Here is an 18,087-nt window from a genome sequence, read left to right as displayed (position 1 = left end):
AACCTTAGAACAATCATTGCAAGTACTGTACATGCGCAAGGGCCTGTATTGTTTTTGGGATAACTGTCCTTTTAATACTGACAGAACTGTGAACATTGTTTTATTATGATTTCATCAAATCTTTTCTGTCTTTCTATCTTGTTTCATAGCTGGGGAACAGTCCTGAACATCAGAAACATAAACTGTTTAAACCTAACCATGGAAAAACAGAGTGATGGGAGAGTTGTAGAGACACTAAACATTTACAGATGGTGGTTGACTCCCCTCATTCTTCCCATGCTGAGCTTCAGCTGCTACTTTCAAAATGGAGGCTCAAAAGGCCTGGATGAAGGAAATACTAAAATCAAGCCTCTAGCTAGCAGCCATAATAATAATAATAATAACATGCCTCTTTTGCATAGGCTTTTAGGTTAGATTAGATTACATTAGAAAGCAACAGGGTTGAAATAATGCATATAATACAGAATATAGAAAATATAGAAAAATTTGAATATACAAAAATAAATGAATTATTTCTATATATATATATATATATATATATATATATATATATATATATATATATATATATATATATATATATAAAAGTTATGTGCACAATTGTGCTGACTGGTCGAAACCTTTAACGTTTCATTAAATTTTCTTCATGTTCTTTCTAAGGGTCAATAATTAAATTAAAACTAATTTTAATACAAACTGTTATCTAATGTTTCTTTCCGTTTCCCATCCATATTATATAGCTAAAAACAAATGTGTAATAATAATAATAATAATAATAATAATAATTAGTAGTTGGTTGCTTTGTGTATATTTTCTGTAAAATGTGTCACTTCCGCCATCTAGCGTCCTCTCAGAAACATTTGCAGGCGTGGCTTATGACGTTTCCTGATAACAACTGCCAATGGACACGTGGAGCAATGAATACGAAGCCGTCATTGGGCAGTTTTTTAGCAAAAGGGGCGGAGATTCTCTCTTCGTTAACCAATAGCGACCAACATGTAAATTTCGTTTGAAAGTTTCCCGGGAAATCTGAGTTTCGCGGGAGGGCTGTTGAGCGCGTAAACCGTATCCCTCCATTCATCAGGCCGTTTCCTGAAGCCATTTCTGGACCCGAGAAAGCAGAGTTGCACTACTTTTTAATCCGTTGCATCTGCCTCAATGCACGTTCCGAGGGAAAAATACTTTGCTAAAGTCGCTCATTTAGACATTAGTCTTCACTTTTGTCTGATTATTGTTGCGACTGTCGCGGTGGATTAGCAACCAGACGGGTTTGAAAGTAAGGAGACAAGAAAGGGGTTACCCTGAATACGCAAGATGAGAAGAGGGATCTCTTCAGCCCCGGACAAAGTGATTTTAACGGGGGTTGGGGGCTCTTCTCTGGATAGCAATATAATTTTAACGGCACTTTCGGATCGCTTAAATCCAGCTCAATCCAACGCTACTTATATCCAAATCATAACTACATCACCGCCTTGTAACGTTACACAGACACCGAATGCGTGTTTATCAGAGCCTCAGGTTAACAACATTTACACAACTCCACAGCAAGCGGCGACCAACGGAGTGGGACACCGACCTACAGTGGGCAGACCACCGGTAATCATCTCCTACAGCTACTTTAACATCTTTAGCTCCATGTTAGCAAGCTAGGCTAGCTGAGCTTGTTGTTTCGGGCAGCTAATGTTAGCCACCTAGCCAGGGCATTCCCACGACTGAACCGAGCGAGGTGGCTAACTAACCAGCGCTAGCTGAGTTACCTAACTGGTCTGGTTAAGTGTCTGTTCGGCTGTGGGGACTGGTTGAAGTTAGTTTGTTGTGAACAGAAGTGATGAGCTGTCAGTCAGCAGCGTGCTAGCTCACTGTGTGGGACCGCTTCACCTTTCCAGACAGATGGAAGTGTTGGTAAGAGATGAGGCAGGTTAGCGGGGGCCTACTGCCTGTGATGGTGGCTCAGTTTGGGGGGTTGGTGGGGGGGTTGTTGGGCTGCCTTGTTTTTAAATAACTCGTATTTAGCTTCACAATCAGATTTAAGCAGTAAAACCTGCATGTTTGCTCAGTTTAGTGAGGTATTCAAAACTGCACAGTCGTGTTTTGAAGATGCAGACCAACTTAGGTGAAGCTTAATAAATGTGTGTTAGCCTTCCAGGCTATTAGCACTAAGTATAATGCTGTACAATATCTTAATACGGGTCTTAAATCTTCAGTGATCATGCATGCCTGTGCTATGTGTCTGGTTAACGCTGTGGTGCATTCACTGCCAAGTAAAGTGAAACCTGACTGAGTTTTGTTGCTTTAGTGCTGATTGCTCGTTTCCTGTTTTCTCTGCATGCCCTAAAATCATCAAACATCTCGAGCTGTTGTCAGGGTGCAGGTTTATGCGTTTTTTATTTGATCTTTAGATGGACTAAACCAGCCCCAGGGTCTCAGGCTGGAGCTATGAGCAGGCACTGGGGGTGAGGGGAGCTGCTTTCTCATAGAAAATGGCTGACACTTTGACTGTCAGAGGGCATGTTATTCTCTATCTGGGCTGAATTAAGAGTGCTGATGGGCTCAATCTGACATTAAACCTGATCATGCATGTAGAGACTGTTTATACATACACGTATGACTAAAGGTGGGTGAGGGGTGACACAACAGGGGCTCTTGCACTTATAGCTTGGAAATGCTATGAACAAGAGAAAAAAACACTTAATTTGACATGGCTGTTATTTTAAATATATATTAATACAACCATAATTTGAATTGGAAGGATTGACATTTCTGTCTTGCTTTGAATGAGTAAAACTGCTTTAGATGCAATAAAATGTCCTGGTAACTGGGTGGGAAAATGTTTTTGTTTTTTTTTTTCTACTAGGGTGAAATAAACAACTTGAAACTGAAGAGTTATGAGGGACTTAAACATGAATTAGGTTGTACCTTTCGTTGCATTAGCATTTTTAATAGTTTTTTTTTTTTTTTTTTAAAGCTATGGCGTTGTGTGCATGTGCCAGTGTTCTGGGGCCTGACAGTGACTCGTGTTGGAAGCAAACCCTTGAGTTGTGACTCACTCTTTAGATATTTGGGTTTGTCTCACCCTCTCTAGAAAAGAGGAACACACAATGGCTGAGATAGGATTGCAGACACCTATCAAACTGGTATCAATTAATCCTAACGTCAGAGCATATGGTCAGTCTGTGGATGCTGTAGGGTTGTGTGGGCGTTTCCTGTGACTGTCCAATGGAAGGCATTAAATACCAAAACCAATGTGAACGACATCACCCCCGAAGATTCAGCCATCAACAGAAATTAAACAGCCAGTGTGTTTTGTTGTATAATATTAGAGTTAAGGAGTTTTTTTAAAAACATGTATGTAGTTGTACTCCACGTTTAAACATCTTCTCTGGATCCTTAAAGTAGCCATTTCCCCTCATAACTCCTATTTCCTCTACTCGAACAGGCGAAAAGAAGGCTGGCGCTCGATGACTCTGATCACCAGTACCAATCAGAACCAGCCAGGACGCCACGAGGGAGAGGAGCAGCTGCAGCAACCAACGGAGCTCGAATTAAAACGGCCAAAAGTAAGAGGACAGTGACTTCATGCAGCGTTCAGACCCCCTGTGTCAGCTGGTGGAGTTTCAAACAGGCACTGTTTAGTCCTCCAAACTTTTTGAAACTTATTTCTTGCACCATGTGATTCATTTTCATGAAGGCATCTGTTCACCTTACAGGTTTCTCATCAGAAGTTTCTTACAGCATAGGGGGATCAACTGAGCCGAGCGAGTGCCGCCAGTGTGGGAAAATTTAGAAAATGACAATTCATTTAGTGAAGTAAAGCTCCGGACTTTCCGCGCTCCTCGGAGCTTACATACTCGTGGACTGTGATTACAGTAACGTTAGCGGAGGATGCACACAGGCGGCATCGGGGGCAGCTAAAGGGCTGCAGGGGTCCTCGGGTAAAGACGAGGGCCTCCGAGCAAATCGCCTGTATTTAGGGATGTAACGATTAATCGTAAGGCAGTTAAAAATCGATTCATAGGGGTCACGGTTGATATCGATTTTCTGACAATTGAATCGCAGTACTTTTTTTAACCAGCAGAGGGCGCTATCCGGAAGTGTTGGCGGCGGGCGGAGTCTGCTAATACTTTCTTTCTGGCCGCCTTCTACTCTTAAATATGTTAATAAATGATTCATTACCCCTTTAGCACCGAAAGAATATCTGTAATATTACTTGAATATCTGTAAAAGTCACGGTTTTCTATTAGCCCTGTTTGCTAGCATAGCATCTCTTCTTCACTGCAAGATATCTGCATGCCAACCGACCACTGGGTTACCAGCGCCCTCTGCTGGTCCAAACAAATATGACGTAAATCAGTGTAATCACGGGTTTTTTTTTTTTTTTTAAAGTCCAATTGTTAAGGCACAAAATACATTTTCAGTTGCACTTTTAAAAGAAAAAGAACTATTATGCAGTTTTGCATAGTTTATTATAGAACCAGAGTTTAAATGAATAGGCTTCATTTTCATTTGTATTATTCCTTTATTTATTTCATTCAAGATTTATTTTTAGTTAAATTGCATTGTTTTGAATAGTTTATCAAGGAATTCTTTTGACAATGAAAAATAAAAGGAAAATAATACAGTATTTTCTAGTTTTTTTCCCAAAAAAAAAAATTGTCTACAGTCCCATTTTGTAAATGAAAAAATCGTGAGAGAATCGTATCGTGAACCCAGTATCGTCAATCGAATCGTATCGGGAGTTGAGTGAATCGTTACATCCCTACCTGTATTAAATACATAGTTTCACTGATTTAAAGTACTGGGTTATGCAGATAAAAAATAGTTAAAACAACTAGTGCACGCCAGGAAGTTCCTTTGGTGTGCAAGTGTGCAACTATTATTACGACGGTAGCTATTAAAAAAAGGAAAAAACAGAAAATTCATCACTTTGTTGGGAATCAAAATTACGTCGGGGGCCCCTACGCTCAACAATGCTGGCAAGGACCCTGCCTTAGTCATACCCCCCAAAAAAATAATCTTCCCCCAGCACTTTAAAAATGATTATTGCATGTCTTAGCTTTTGAGGTTGTTTTTGTCTTTGTTTTTTTAAATTTAAATGACTAGTACAGTGCCCGTCATATGTATTCATATAGTGGGAGTTTAAGTAGAGTTAATTATGGCCAAATAAGTATGTGTTTGAAGGTTGGATGTACAAAAAGGTGGACATACTCTGTACTCTGTAGTGTTATAAAGGGGTATATGTGCGGGTGCAAAGTAAAATAGTGTGTGAGATTTCCCTGGTTTAATTCTATGGGACATGCACATGATTTGTCTGTCTGTTGTGTATTTGTGCATTTTTTGTATAATTATTGTTTTTTGTTGCCATTTAGTGTGATTCTGTTATATTTTTGTGTATTTCTGTATCTTTTTTAGCGTAGTTTTGTGCATTTCCGTTGTCATTTTGCGTATTTTTTGTATAAATGTTTTGTTTTGAGTATTTTGATTTTAATATTTTTGTTGTGTGTGTGACTCGCTACTCCGTGGCGCGCGCGCACACGCATGAGCTTTAGCCACCCACATGCTAGCACATCAGTGACTAACATCAGGTCCAATCAGTGAGACTTGAGAGCTTTGCTAGTTTATCGATGTGTGCGCGGCTGCTCAGACGCCCCTCCCCCCTCTCCGGTTCAAAATATCTTCCTCTCTCACTCATGTGTTTGCAGTCCGTGTCTGCTTGGCTGTGTGCGGCGATTGGATCTGGCCGCGCACGTGACTCTTGCTCGGATGAGGAGCCGTGCAGTGAATTAAATATAGATGGTGCGCTAGCGCCCCTAACACATTGAGGTCAAAATCTGAATAGGTTTCACTTCTGTGTTGTCCAGAAGTGAAATTAAATTAAAATAAATATTTGGAAATGACCTGGATGCACACATTTGGGGTATTTGGAAGCCATTGAGAAAGTCTCAGGTCGAACTCATACCGCGTCGGGGGGATATTCGCTCCACACATGCACAGACCGTCTTTGCTTTTATAGATAGATGTTGATAAATTAACTGTTTAACCGTTAACTGATAATAACTTTGACCGATTACTACTAACGAATGACTTTTTATTTTATTTTTGTTACTTATGTCATTGTGCTCATTTATTTAAATCAGGCTCAATATCACACGGAAATACCTTGCATGCATGTTTTTGGACAATATCATGCATTTACATGCTACTGAAAACAGGTGACTAAATGTACCAGACAGACGAGTATGTCAAATCTTACTCATAATCCATTGCTATAACCTCACGGCAGCAGGGGTATTTGTGCAAAACCAGAAGATGATTCACCGGGTGGCAGTAGTTACAGGTTTCACAATCATTAAATGGAAAAACAAATGAATCTATTTCATTTCAATGGTATTTTTAACCCGTAAAAACAGGCTGTGTGACGCGCTGTTGCCACAGAGCTATGCTTCAACACAGCTTGTCACACGTGCATGTTGTCACTTCAAAGCAGCGTCATCGTTATCTTAATGAGCGTTATTATTCATAAATTATTATTTTTAATGTGATCCTTGCACAAACTTTCTATGATTTAATGGCATCAGTGCATGCAATTCTTACTCTTGACTTCCAGTGTATTGGGTTTTTGTTGTTGTGGTTGAAGGTTCTGCATAATAAGTATGTGCCACATTTGACTGATAAAGCAGCATGTTTACTTCCCTCGCGATAAGATTATGAGTAAGTAATCTCTGGTTTGTGGTTATTGAATCTACAGATGTTTACAATCTCTAGTCTCTTGAAAACATGTAGAAGAAGAAGAAAGTTTTTGTGTTTGTGAGTTTCACTGAACTGTTGTGTGGATTCACAGTAATCACACATTACTGCCTTATTAGATCTGCTCAAGCCATGTGCCATCCGACTCTCCTGACAATCTTTTCTGCTTTAGTTAGTCCAACACTGCGTTAGATTTCAGCAATAACGCTTTAATGTTCAGAGCAAGACTTTTTGTGTGTGTGTGTGTGTGTACCTGGACCCACCGTTTGTACTTCACTGTTATATTTTGTCACAATGATTCCCAAATCAATTAACCTCTTCAGTTCATTAACAGGTCTATCATATTTGAAAATAATCCTTAATGAATATTAAAGACAAATGTTTCTTGTTTGTTGCTTTGTCCTTCCTGTTCACATCAGCACCAAAGTCTCCCCCAGAGAAGACGCGATACGACACATCCCTGGGTCTGCTAACAAAGAAGTTTGTGGATCTTCTCGCTCAGTCTGCCGATGGAGTCCTGGACCTTAACCTTGCTGCAGAAACGTTACAGGTAATAAAATACAGCTTCATCTGCATATGACAGGATCCGCATCTTCTGTTCGACTGTTTAATACTGAATTTTGTTTGGCCGTTTATTTGAAATGTACGATTGTGCTCTGTATTGTTTCAGGTGCAGAAACGGCGGCTCTATGATATCACCAATGTTCTGGAAGGCATTCATCTCATCAAGAAGAAATCAAAGAACAACATCCAATGGATGTATGTCATTTTTCTGAAGTGATACGCTGCTTTTCTCAGTGTCCAGTGGGGACGTTTTTGGTTGCATGATAACCAAAAGTAGTGTCATTTATCATTCATTTGGGTACGGGTTATTTTGAGGAGCCTCTACGCACATTCTATCGACATTCTGGGAATTCCTTTGGTTAACCTGACCAAGTCAAATGGCTTCAGTCTCTTCTACTCACCTTTTCTAATCCGGGGCTTGGGTATCCAGCAACTAATGATTCAATGAGGAGCAAACGGTAAAAGATCAGTCAATAAAAATAGTTTATTGACCGATCGTGCTCTTGTTTCATATGGTTCTTGGCCTGTGGTCAACCTAAGTTTTTTTTTTTTTTTTTTTTTTTTTTTTTTTTTTTTTAAATCTATAAAATTACATGAATGTTGCTGGACGTGGAATGTGAGGATGTCATTCATGACTCAATTGAAAAATAATTTCTCTGAGGACTTATTTTTATTTTGAGTAAGTGGAGGTTTGTAGATACAAGATTTTAAAAACTGAGTTTATTTATATTCACATATACCTTGTGCTATCAGTTATAGCTAGGGAAACCTTATCTGTAGCTGCGTTTCCATTATTCTTGGAAATGCGTCAAATATTGCCAAAAAGGTTTCACTTTTTCATGAGGAGGTATTTCAGATGTTTTGATATTGAAATGTGTTGCAAAAAGTGCAATGGAAACACTTTTTTCCGCAAATACACGTCACAAAACGTGACGTACCTGGCCCAACTATTTCTTAGCATTATACTTTAAAGTTATTACTGCCACATTGGACGTGAACCAACAAAGGAATGCAGAGTGTTCTAAGGAATGTTCACCTTTCCTCTGTCTCGTCTTCAGACTGTGGTTGGAAGACACAGGGGAGTCTCACTTCTTTCTGGGGGCCGAAGCCATCCTTAACTTCGGGGTTAACTCCTTTGCTTCACAGCAGTCATTGAGTATGACATGGGACACGCTCCCTCCGCACACTGGTCGAGCGGCTAGTGCATTCATTCGCAGTTAAAAGGGCCATGCACCCACCCACCCACACACTGACAACAAGAGGTTCTGAGCAGCATCCGTCTTTCTGCTACAAAGTCTCGCGGGATGAGATTTCACGGGAGATGCGAGGCTCCTGCCCAAAACAACGTTTAATGTGCGATTATACTGTATCGACATTTAGGAACACTGCTTCTATTTTGCGAAAATCTGTAATGGAAACCCAGCGAATGAAATGCTGATTTCTCGTCCTTATACAAGCAAAATCAGAGATGGATTAACGTTTTTGTCAAGTACTAGAAACTGCAGAGTTGGCTTGATCCAGACTTGTCCTAACTCCCCCTCCCGGATCCCTCCTCAGGGGCTGCAGTCTGCTGGAGGTGGAGGGAGCGCTGAGCCAAAGGCAGAGACTGACGGCTGAAGTTTCAGCGCTGGGTGACGAGGAGCAGAGGCTGGAACAGCTCATCCAGAGGTGCAGCGTAGACATGAGGCACATGAGCGAGCTCCAAGGAAACCAGAGATATCCTTTTGTCACTGAAGGTTTACGTCTTCTCCCTATACAGCCTGAGTCAACTAGAAGAGTTACCCCACTGCCACATGGACAAGTTAAGCAGAACTTTGCGCCATGTTTACCAAAAGGAGACTTCAGTAGACATCTGCTTTAAAGTAATTCACTTGGTGTAGATTTGAACGATCATTGGCTTTTCTGAGTCTTACTGCGTTAATATTTCACCGGTTCAAAGTGCTATTCTGGCTCTTAATGTGACTGTTTCTGTTTGATATTGACTGTCCAATACAGTTGTGCCTCTTTAACACTTGGGTTATCACATTTGCATATGTAACGTATCAAGACATCAAGCAGCTGGGGAACCTGAGGGATCAGACCGTTATCGTCGTCAAAGCACCCTCAGACACCAAACTGGAAGTGGCAGACCCTGATGAGGTTAGACCACAACACAAATGCACACAGGTGGAAATTACCATGGAGAAGCTGTTTTCTTCGAATGTTTTAGACTCATCTTAAGATTAGTCTTTAATTACATTGCTATTAACTAAACCCAGTTGTTTAAAAGAGATAAATGTCCTTATAGTTAAACAAATTTCATCGATAAGGCTGGCTGTGAGGCAGTCCCTGTCGCTGCTTTTTTTAACTTGTTGCAACACCCCCTAAATCTGCAATGGCAGCATTAACGCCTCATAAAGCTTTTGTTGCACGTGACGTTAAAGTTGCAGACCAGGGGCCTCATGTACAAAGACTTGTGTTAAAAAAAAAAAAAAAAATGGCAAGGCAAATTTATTTGTATAGCGCATTTTATACACAAGGCAACTCAATGTGCTTTACTCGATAAAACATTCAACAGCTTAAAATCAATAACATTTAAAATCAACAAACACATTACATCAACATGACCAAAAATCTCTCTCGCAATCATATGCAGTAGAGAAAAAAAAAAAGTACCGGCACCGGGATTCCACTCAGCGTGATCTGTGAGACTCTACTGTGCAAGTACTGTGCAAGCTTTTTAAAGTTTTCTTATTGGTTGACTGTGTGCTTGTGTTAAGAAGTGGGAAGGAAAAGATGAAAAATAGTTTGCAAAATATGTCCCTGACTAAAAATGTTGTGCAATATAACAAGCAACCCTAATTTTTGGGAGTGAATCGGATGTTCTGAAGGTGCACATTTGATTAATGTTGGCCATCCTGTCCTTAATCTGAGCATTAAACAGGCTGTGGGAATATGTAATAGGTAATAATAAATCCTTTAATAGAATTTAGAATTTAAATCATCAATAGTCGTATAAACGTATGGACGCCACCTCAGGACTTGACGTGAAGCTCCGCACATTTCCACGCTCACTCCAGTTTTGATGCATCCGGATTTTGCCGTATGCATGTTTTTGGCCATACGTATCTTTTGTACATGGGCCCCAGAAACCTTTGGCTTTAAGGGATGCAAGAGGGCCCAATAGATGTTCAACTTTGGTATTGCATCAGAGAAGTTTCCACTGCAGCCTAAACTTAAAGCAGCATCCGAGTCAATCTCAACTCAACACATAGCATCTTAAAGCCTTTTGTTCTTCCTTAACTGAAGCTAAATCCACAGCTGACGTGCCTTCTTTCACTTCTAACAATTCAGGAAGTGTTCTTTGTGGAGAAGCAAGAAGCTGATTAAGAGACGCCAATTTAAATTTGCTAATCTTCTGGGTGTATTTTACAAGCACTGGGGGTCTCTTTTCAGATCACAACCTTCTAGAGCTTAATCTTTTGTGTTCTTTGATATATTTTGGAGCAATGCACACATTCTAGGACAAGGCTCTAAAACTCCTGTCCCAATGAGTCCCTGGCCTGCTTGTTTTACTGCACTTAAATGGTTTGTTCAAAAAGTCTACGTTTAGCGCTAGAATACACTGTCAATAAATTCAGATGTCTTTGTGTGTACAGATGTTTACGATGTATGTTCCTTGATGTTGGGTTTAGTAACTGGGACCATCAAGAGTCCAGAGAGTCTTTGGTCTAATGTTTCACATGATTTAAACCAAACTTTGTCCTTTCGCTCTCACCAGAGTTTGTCCATCCACCTGACCAGCACCAAAGGACCCATTGAGGTGTTGCTGTGCCCAGATGAGGACCATGACCAGAGGAGTCCCATGAAAAACGGAAACACAGACATCAATGGGAACTCTCCTTTCCTCAAAGTCCTTCAAAGTGCGTTAAACATGCATGACTGATACATGAACAGTAAACACAGTGTGCAAGAGCAGCATACTTGTTGATAGAATATCTGACTCATTTTGCCAGGTTTTAATGTATTTTAGGTCAGATCTGTTACAGACCAAGAGGTAATCACACTAAACTTCACATACTTTCCATTATTTCCTTGCTGGGGTCTCGTGTAGAAGATTTCTGTGTTGCTTTAGATATTGTACGATAACTATGTAATTTAATGCCAACGCCATGTTGTGAAAATAAGCCATGAGGCTTTTTTAGTACAGTATTGTATTTAAAATGTTTCTAAATTGGCAGACACTGGCAGAAAAGGAAAGCCTGAGGGTTTGACTTGTTATTCTGCAGCACAAATGATCTGTAAATAAAAAAGAACAGCAAGTTCAGTTTGACACAGGCTGTGGTCGAAATTGCGTACTAACGTACCACTCATACTACTCATGCTAAGTCTGACATCAAAATTAGTACGTTGTACATTCACATTTGATAGTATAAGAAGATTGAATACTCGAGAAATACCTGGATGTATACTATATCGGAACATTTTTTAAGTATGCACAGTTGGCACACCAGTCATACTCAACTACCCCATGATGCTTTGCGAGCGGAACGTAAAATCGTCCTGCGACTGGCTTCAATTATTCCTTTTTCAAAACACAAGCACTTGTTATCCCTCAAGGCGGACATACACTGTGCGAATTTTTTTTTTTTTTGGCCCATTTTCGACTCATGCGTCTTTTTTGGGATCTTACGAGTCTGCTAGATTGTGTGTCGTGCATCGTGTAGTATACATGGAGTCACCAGAAGCGATGAACACCTCACGACCACCTCCCGATCAGCAATCGTATGGTCGTAAGGAAATGAAACATGTTTGAAATCCAGTCGCTCCTCGTGAGGGTATCTCACGGTTGAAGCAGTGCCACGAACTGGCTTACCTTAAACTCTCACACAGCGCATGCGCGAACACTATAGGACCGCTGTAAAATTGACGGACCGCACTGCCCACGTCTGTCCAGCTAGTTTCCGGTCCATCACATCGCCATCTTTTCTTTTTTAAAGCTCTTTGCTGAGATTTGCGAGTGTCTCTCCACTTCCGTGTTTTTCTTCTTCGTCTGTTTTAATGGCGATGCTTCAGAGTTCTTCTAATGTGAACGTCCGTATAGTGTGAGAACATGAATCGTGAGCTGCGTACATTCGGGCTCTGCCCACGTGTTGCACAGTTTGAGCTGTAGCCGAGTACAATGATTCCAAAAAATCGCACAGTGCATCCCAGCCTTTAGTCTTTAACGCAAAGTTTTGTCAGTAGCACAATGGCGGGTCTCAAATGTCCCAATGAAATGTTGATATTCTACTTGGTCACTTTCTCGCTGGCAAAACTTTCAAAGGTGGTGAATTAACGGGGATATTTAGCCACAGTGTGCTTCAGGGTTTTGTCGTTGTCTGTTTGAAATGCATCTTGGGAAACTTAGAAGTATACTTCAGTGGGAACGGTCAACATCCTAATAATACTTAAAGAATGTAGTGCAGTATATACTCATTGAGTTTGTAGTGTATAATACTGAGTGTGGCATTTCGAATGCAGCCACTGCCCAAAAAGTGCTGACATCATTTACTCCAACTACAGTAAAAACACATTTATTTCCACATTTATTAAAATAATTTAAGGTGATCACAAGGACGATACAACCTGCAGGACAAAAGAAAGTCCTTAGTATAAAACCTGCCAAATGGCAAAACTGAGTAAAAGTTCTTGAATATTTTAGGTTTGAGATAAATAATATAAAGCTTTGTATTTCAATGAAAGGCAGCTTTAAAAAAATTTCTAACCTAGATTTTATAGATTTAAAATAATAAGCAGACCTACAATTTGGTCACATTTGTTTGCAGATGAGCTTGAATTCTGAATGCTACTTTGTTTTTAGCTTAAAACTGCCTACATATATGACCAGAGGTCCATGTTGTTCTCTAGGTCAGGGCAATGCTGACGGTACTAAAACAAGTGGGCACTTCATAAACCAGAGGAAGAATTTGAACTAACAGAACCAATGTCAGTAAAAAGCAAGTTTGTTTGCTTTTGTATTTCATGCAGGAATCTAACAAATAGGTGTTGGTATGCAGTGCTGTGATGAAACTGGGAGTTGGTAGATTTCAGGGTATTCTGAGAACATTTAGGACTGTAGTGCTCAGTGCATTTTAATCTGTTGGTGGATTAACTGCCTTGTCTTTTTTTTTTCTTTTTTTTTTCTTTCAGATTCAAATTGTGTAACCACGCCTCCAAACTCTCTCCTCGCCCCACCTCCCGCCTCCTCTGCAGTCTCTGTCACCACCCTTTCCCCCATCTCATCCCCTTACACCAGTCTCCTCCAGCAGACTGAAGACCAGATCCCTTCTGCTCTCGGGCCCTTCCTGAACCTCGGCCCCTCCCTCCTGGAGCAAGAGGACTACCTGTTAAGTTTGGAAGACGATGAGGGAATCAGCGATTTGTTCGACAAATGTGACTTTGATAAGATGCCTTCACTGGACGATCTGCTGTGCAGCTAGCATTAGCTAAACGAGCTAATACCCAGGGATTTTCCTGTTCCTAGAGGATTCAGTACCATATTCATTCAGCGACAAGTAGTGTGATCGTCTCAAAGCCTTTTTTCACTGGTCATTAAGAGAAGAGTAGTTTTACACAAAGGTAATTTGTTTAATCCAAACCGGAAGTGTAGATGCGTCTTCCATGTCATGGCGTTGTGAAGCCCCGCCCCCTCATTCCACGGTTTCTAGTGGTTTTTTTCCCGTGTCCAATGTGATGCCAAGTTGTGGAAAATATATGGAAGAATTGACTTGATTGAAGCTGTGATCAAAGGCATTCATTGTGCATTAGTAGATTTTTTTTTTTTTTTTTGTTATGAAAGGAACAATATTATAACTTTGACAGGCAGAGGTGGAAAGATGCTCTCTGACGTCCTCTTTACTAAGGTTTTAGAGAAGCATATGTAGTGAACACATGAGGCTCCTTTAAATAGTGATTGATGATGTACGGATTGGACACAAGGGCTTATTTAAACAGTGAAATGTAAAATTTATAGTCTCGACTGACCCATTGGATATCCTCGAAAATGCTTCCGTGCTTGACAAAGTTAAAAAAAAAAAAAAAAAAAAAGTCGTCACTTTATTGTGATAAACTGGTTTGAAACTCCCGACAATTTTTGCCTGAATTCGAAACTCACAGCTGTGTTAAAACTGGTTCCTGCTGCTTCCTCCTTCTGTTAGTCTTCCTCAGCAGAAGCTGCCATAGCCACACCCATCCCTCCACATCCCCTCACCTCTTCAGTTCACTTCAAAACAACGTGCCGTGCAGCTGTTTAGAGAGAATCGGTCACAAGGCTCATTCAAAGTTGGGTTTTAATGGGTTTTAATTCTGTACAATTAATGAGTGACATCATAGTCGCTTAGGAGAAGGTACATTTGTCACTTGCATGCATCAATGCCCCCCCTCCACTAAAATGAAAGCTATGAAAAAAAAAAAAAACCTTTAAAGATATACTTAAAAAAAAAAAAAGTCTTATTGTTGAATTTGAGAGCATTAACTTTGAGCAGGAGCTGAAATGATGTCATGTTTTCTTCTGTTTGATCAGTGTCACAGTTCATCTGGAGTTGTTTGTGTTATACGTCATAACATTGGCTATACATATAAAGGAGTTTCTGAAATGCAGGCTTTAAGATCACAGGTAATTATGGCTGATTAATGTGTGTGTGTGTGATGGTTGTTGTGAGCCTGCCATGTGTAAATTGTTGTACAGTAAAATTCCCCCTCCCCTCCCCGTGCACAAGGTACTGTAGGTTACCTCTCGCGTAATGACCGTAGAGATGGGCACAGATGTGACTGCTATAGTGTGTGAGCTTTGAATTCCCCTTTGCTAGATTGGATCTTCCAATGATTTAGGAGTGATGAAACATTACATTGTATTGTCTTTATGTAAGCAACTCCTTACTCAGACCCTCATATTGAGTTAGTATTTACTCTTTACCCAAGCATCTACCATCAGATTTAATGGTTGAGGTTGGAAAAGTTAAAAAAAAAAAAAAGTTTTTGCCATTTCATTTTTGTTTAGTTTTCTTAGTTAAGTTTTTTTTTTTTTTTTTTTGTGGCCCCTCTTTATCCCCACACAAAAACAACCATGTGCATGTGCCCTGATATTTTCTATTTTCTTTTTCTTTTCTTTTTTCCCCCTTGCGGCCCCCTACTGGTCATTAGGATTGATTGTCTGTGTGCACCTCTGATCCAGGATCAGTTCTCAGCTGAAGTGCAAAGGGAACTATTAGGTTAAGAGACACTGTGTGTCTGTTTAGGGTTTGGAATAATGTCGGCCTTACACACTTTACAGGAAGTTTTGCCATTTTTCTCGAAATGCACTGTAGTCTGTAAAATACAGTGTTTGGACCTCGTTTCATTGCACTCACCCACCCATTGTCCCCCCCCAAAGTCAACCTCACTGTGCCACTGTTAGTGTAGGACATGTTTCCAGATTTACTGGATGCAGATTGCCTGTAGGAGCATTTAATTCACTGTATTTTTTTTTTTATATCTATCTGTGGAACAGATGCGCTTATTTGCATCACTATCCCAACGGCTACATCACCACTGTACAACCTTTACAGGATTAAATTATTCTCCATCTGTTCCAGGGTTAAAGTCCTTTTTATGTGACCGATACGTGAAGTGTGTACCTTTCCATATTGTAATGGAATGTGATGGAAACTTTTAATTCACAGCTGAAATGTGTGTGTGTGTGTGTGCATTTGTTGAACTAGTTTATTTCTTAACAATACGTCAATTCTGATATAAAACAGCATTGTTTTTCTTGCTTTTTTTTTCCCCCCCCAAGCTGTTACCAAATACAATATATTGACTCATACATAACCTGTACATCATATGTGGAGCAAGCTTTGTAATAGGAAGGAATTGACTGTACGATTTATAATGTTGCTGCCTTTTTCCACTAACTACAGGAGTAAAATTTGCAATTTGACCGCATGGGTGAAAATGGTGTTGAATGTTCAAAGGTGAAAAAAAAAAGAAATCTATGTTTTTGATGTTATTCCCAGTTTTCAGTTGTTTCTGTACATCTGTAAAATGAGAAAGCGTTAGTCGCTCTTGAATTTCGGGGAAGGAGGAATGAATGCATTTCTTTTTGTACTCTAGGCATTTGTAATAAGAATTTGAATAAAGGCAATATAAACAAGGAAATGGATCTTGTTTTTGTGTCATGCACTTATTTTGCAATGACAGTGAGTTTGTATTCAAATTCCATAATTTTATGTAAGTTTGTTTTCCCACTTGTAACTGTTAATTCATTTTATTTTGGATCCTGGATCTTATCCCTATTCACTCCTGAGTTTTTGGCACAAGTTTAGTTTAAGTGTCTAGTGGCCATTCTGTTAATCAAACCAAGGGTTAAGGGACACTGGAAGATTAGATTTATTTGGTTTTAATTGATGTGGCGTCTGCACTTTGGCAGTTTTAAACTCTAATCCACAACATCACATTGAATGATCTCTCAAAAATCCTTAAAACATGAATTCTTTCAACAAAAATAATTAGAATCAGAAAAAAAAAATGTTATTAATCCTTGAGGGGTAATTAGAAAGCCAAAGAGTGGCAAATTAAATTGCAACTACACAAAAAGTAGTAAGGCAAACATGACAAGGTGCAAATGAATGATAACGTGCAACGATGGCCACGAGAGTGCCAAATGCTTATGTATACGTTTAAAAATACAAAAAATATGAATGAATAAAAATGAAAATGTGTGTATATATACACATGTAAACAGATTTTTGTTTACATTTTTTGATCTGTGGCAGGCCAGAAACTGTTTGGTAAACAAGTAATGTCATCTGAAGATCCTTTGTGTACATATATAATCTATTATTTTTCTAATTTATTTATTAATTATTTTTTCTCAGCGACTCCTAAAAGAAGTATTTTAATACAAAATAAGCTATTGAATAAATATATATTCATATATATGGTGGCTGAGAAGTGCGAAACACATTTACAAATATCACGACACATTTACAAATGATTGCAACACATTTAGAAATGATGGCAACACTTGCCAACACAAATGCCACAACAAATTTTGAAAACAAATATATATAATTATCTAAAAAAAAAAAAAAAAAAAACACACACAAACAGCAAAACACTAAATATGTCTTGAACCTTGATTCATTTAATCCATTTTACCTGCTTTTCTAATTTAAGGGTGTGACGGTTTGCTTGCAGCGTAGTCAGTGATATATTCTTGGTACACCCTTGACCAGTGGCCAGTCCACCACAGGGCTGAAAATTCATCATTTTTCCCAACAGGTTTGAGCATTTTCTTCACTTTTCTTCTCAATAGTAAATAAACAACATGCTTTTATTGAGTTTTTGCTTATGTCAAAGACTAAACCGGAACACATTGTGTTTTAAATGTAGCCTGTATCAGTAGAGCTTTGCCCGTCTTTTAAAAAAAAGCGCAGGTATCTTTTCTGTCCCGTTTGGTGTTCCGTACCCTGTAGCAGTATGGTGGCGTGTGTTGTCATCTAAGTGTTGTGGTTGTGTTAGCAGTGCTTTTAGCCACCTGTAAGAAGATTTCTCACAAGGATTCTGAGTTTGTTTCACCAACAAACCTCAGCACGTCTCAGGCAAGCAGCTCCTGTTTTATTTTTAATGATTATTTCCGTTAATTACAGAAGACACGTGTGGCTAGCAAAGAGGCTAGCTAACGTTTAGGTCACTGATGTTCTGTCACAAGGTTGTTAAATATATTAAATATCCACTATGCGTTTGTTTAGTCGTGTCAAGTTTGCACTGGCTATATTT

The 18,087-nt window shown here is 39.4% G+C and overlaps 1 protein-coding gene across 2 annotated transcripts; it reads left to right on the top strand.

The window, feature by feature from the left end:
• The first annotated feature begins 1,046 nt into the window (after positions 1-1,046).
• Positions 1,047-14,717, top strand: LOC114478111 (transcription factor E2F3-like). Of its 2 annotated transcripts, none has more exons than XM_028470946.1 (8): positions 1,047-1,596; positions 3,437-3,557; positions 7,164-7,294; positions 7,415-7,503; positions 8,866-9,024; positions 9,333-9,447; positions 11,069-11,210; positions 13,480-14,717. In XM_028470946.1, the coding sequence occupies exons 1-8, from the start codon at positions 1,315-1,317 to the stop codon at positions 13,767-13,769; spliced, it is 1,329 nt and encodes a 442-aa protein (XP_028326747.1). In that variant the 5' UTR covers positions 1,047-1,314; the 3' UTR covers positions 13,770-14,717. The 2 variants fall into 2 exon arrangements, with proteins under 2 accessions (XP_028326747.1, XP_028326748.1); XM_028470947.1 differs by lacking the exon at positions 1,047-1,596 and adding an exon at positions 1,710-1,902.
• Positions 14,718-18,087: the final 3,370 nt, after the last annotated feature.

Source organism: Gouania willdenowi, chromosome 16, assembly GCF_900634775.1.
Source record: "Gouania willdenowi chromosome 16, fGouWil2.1, whole genome shotgun sequence".
Classification (NCBI taxonomy): Eukaryota; Metazoa; Chordata; class Actinopteri; order Blenniiformes; family Gobiesocidae; genus Gouania; species Gouania willdenowi.
This window is presented reverse-complemented; position numbering and strand designations above follow the sequence as displayed.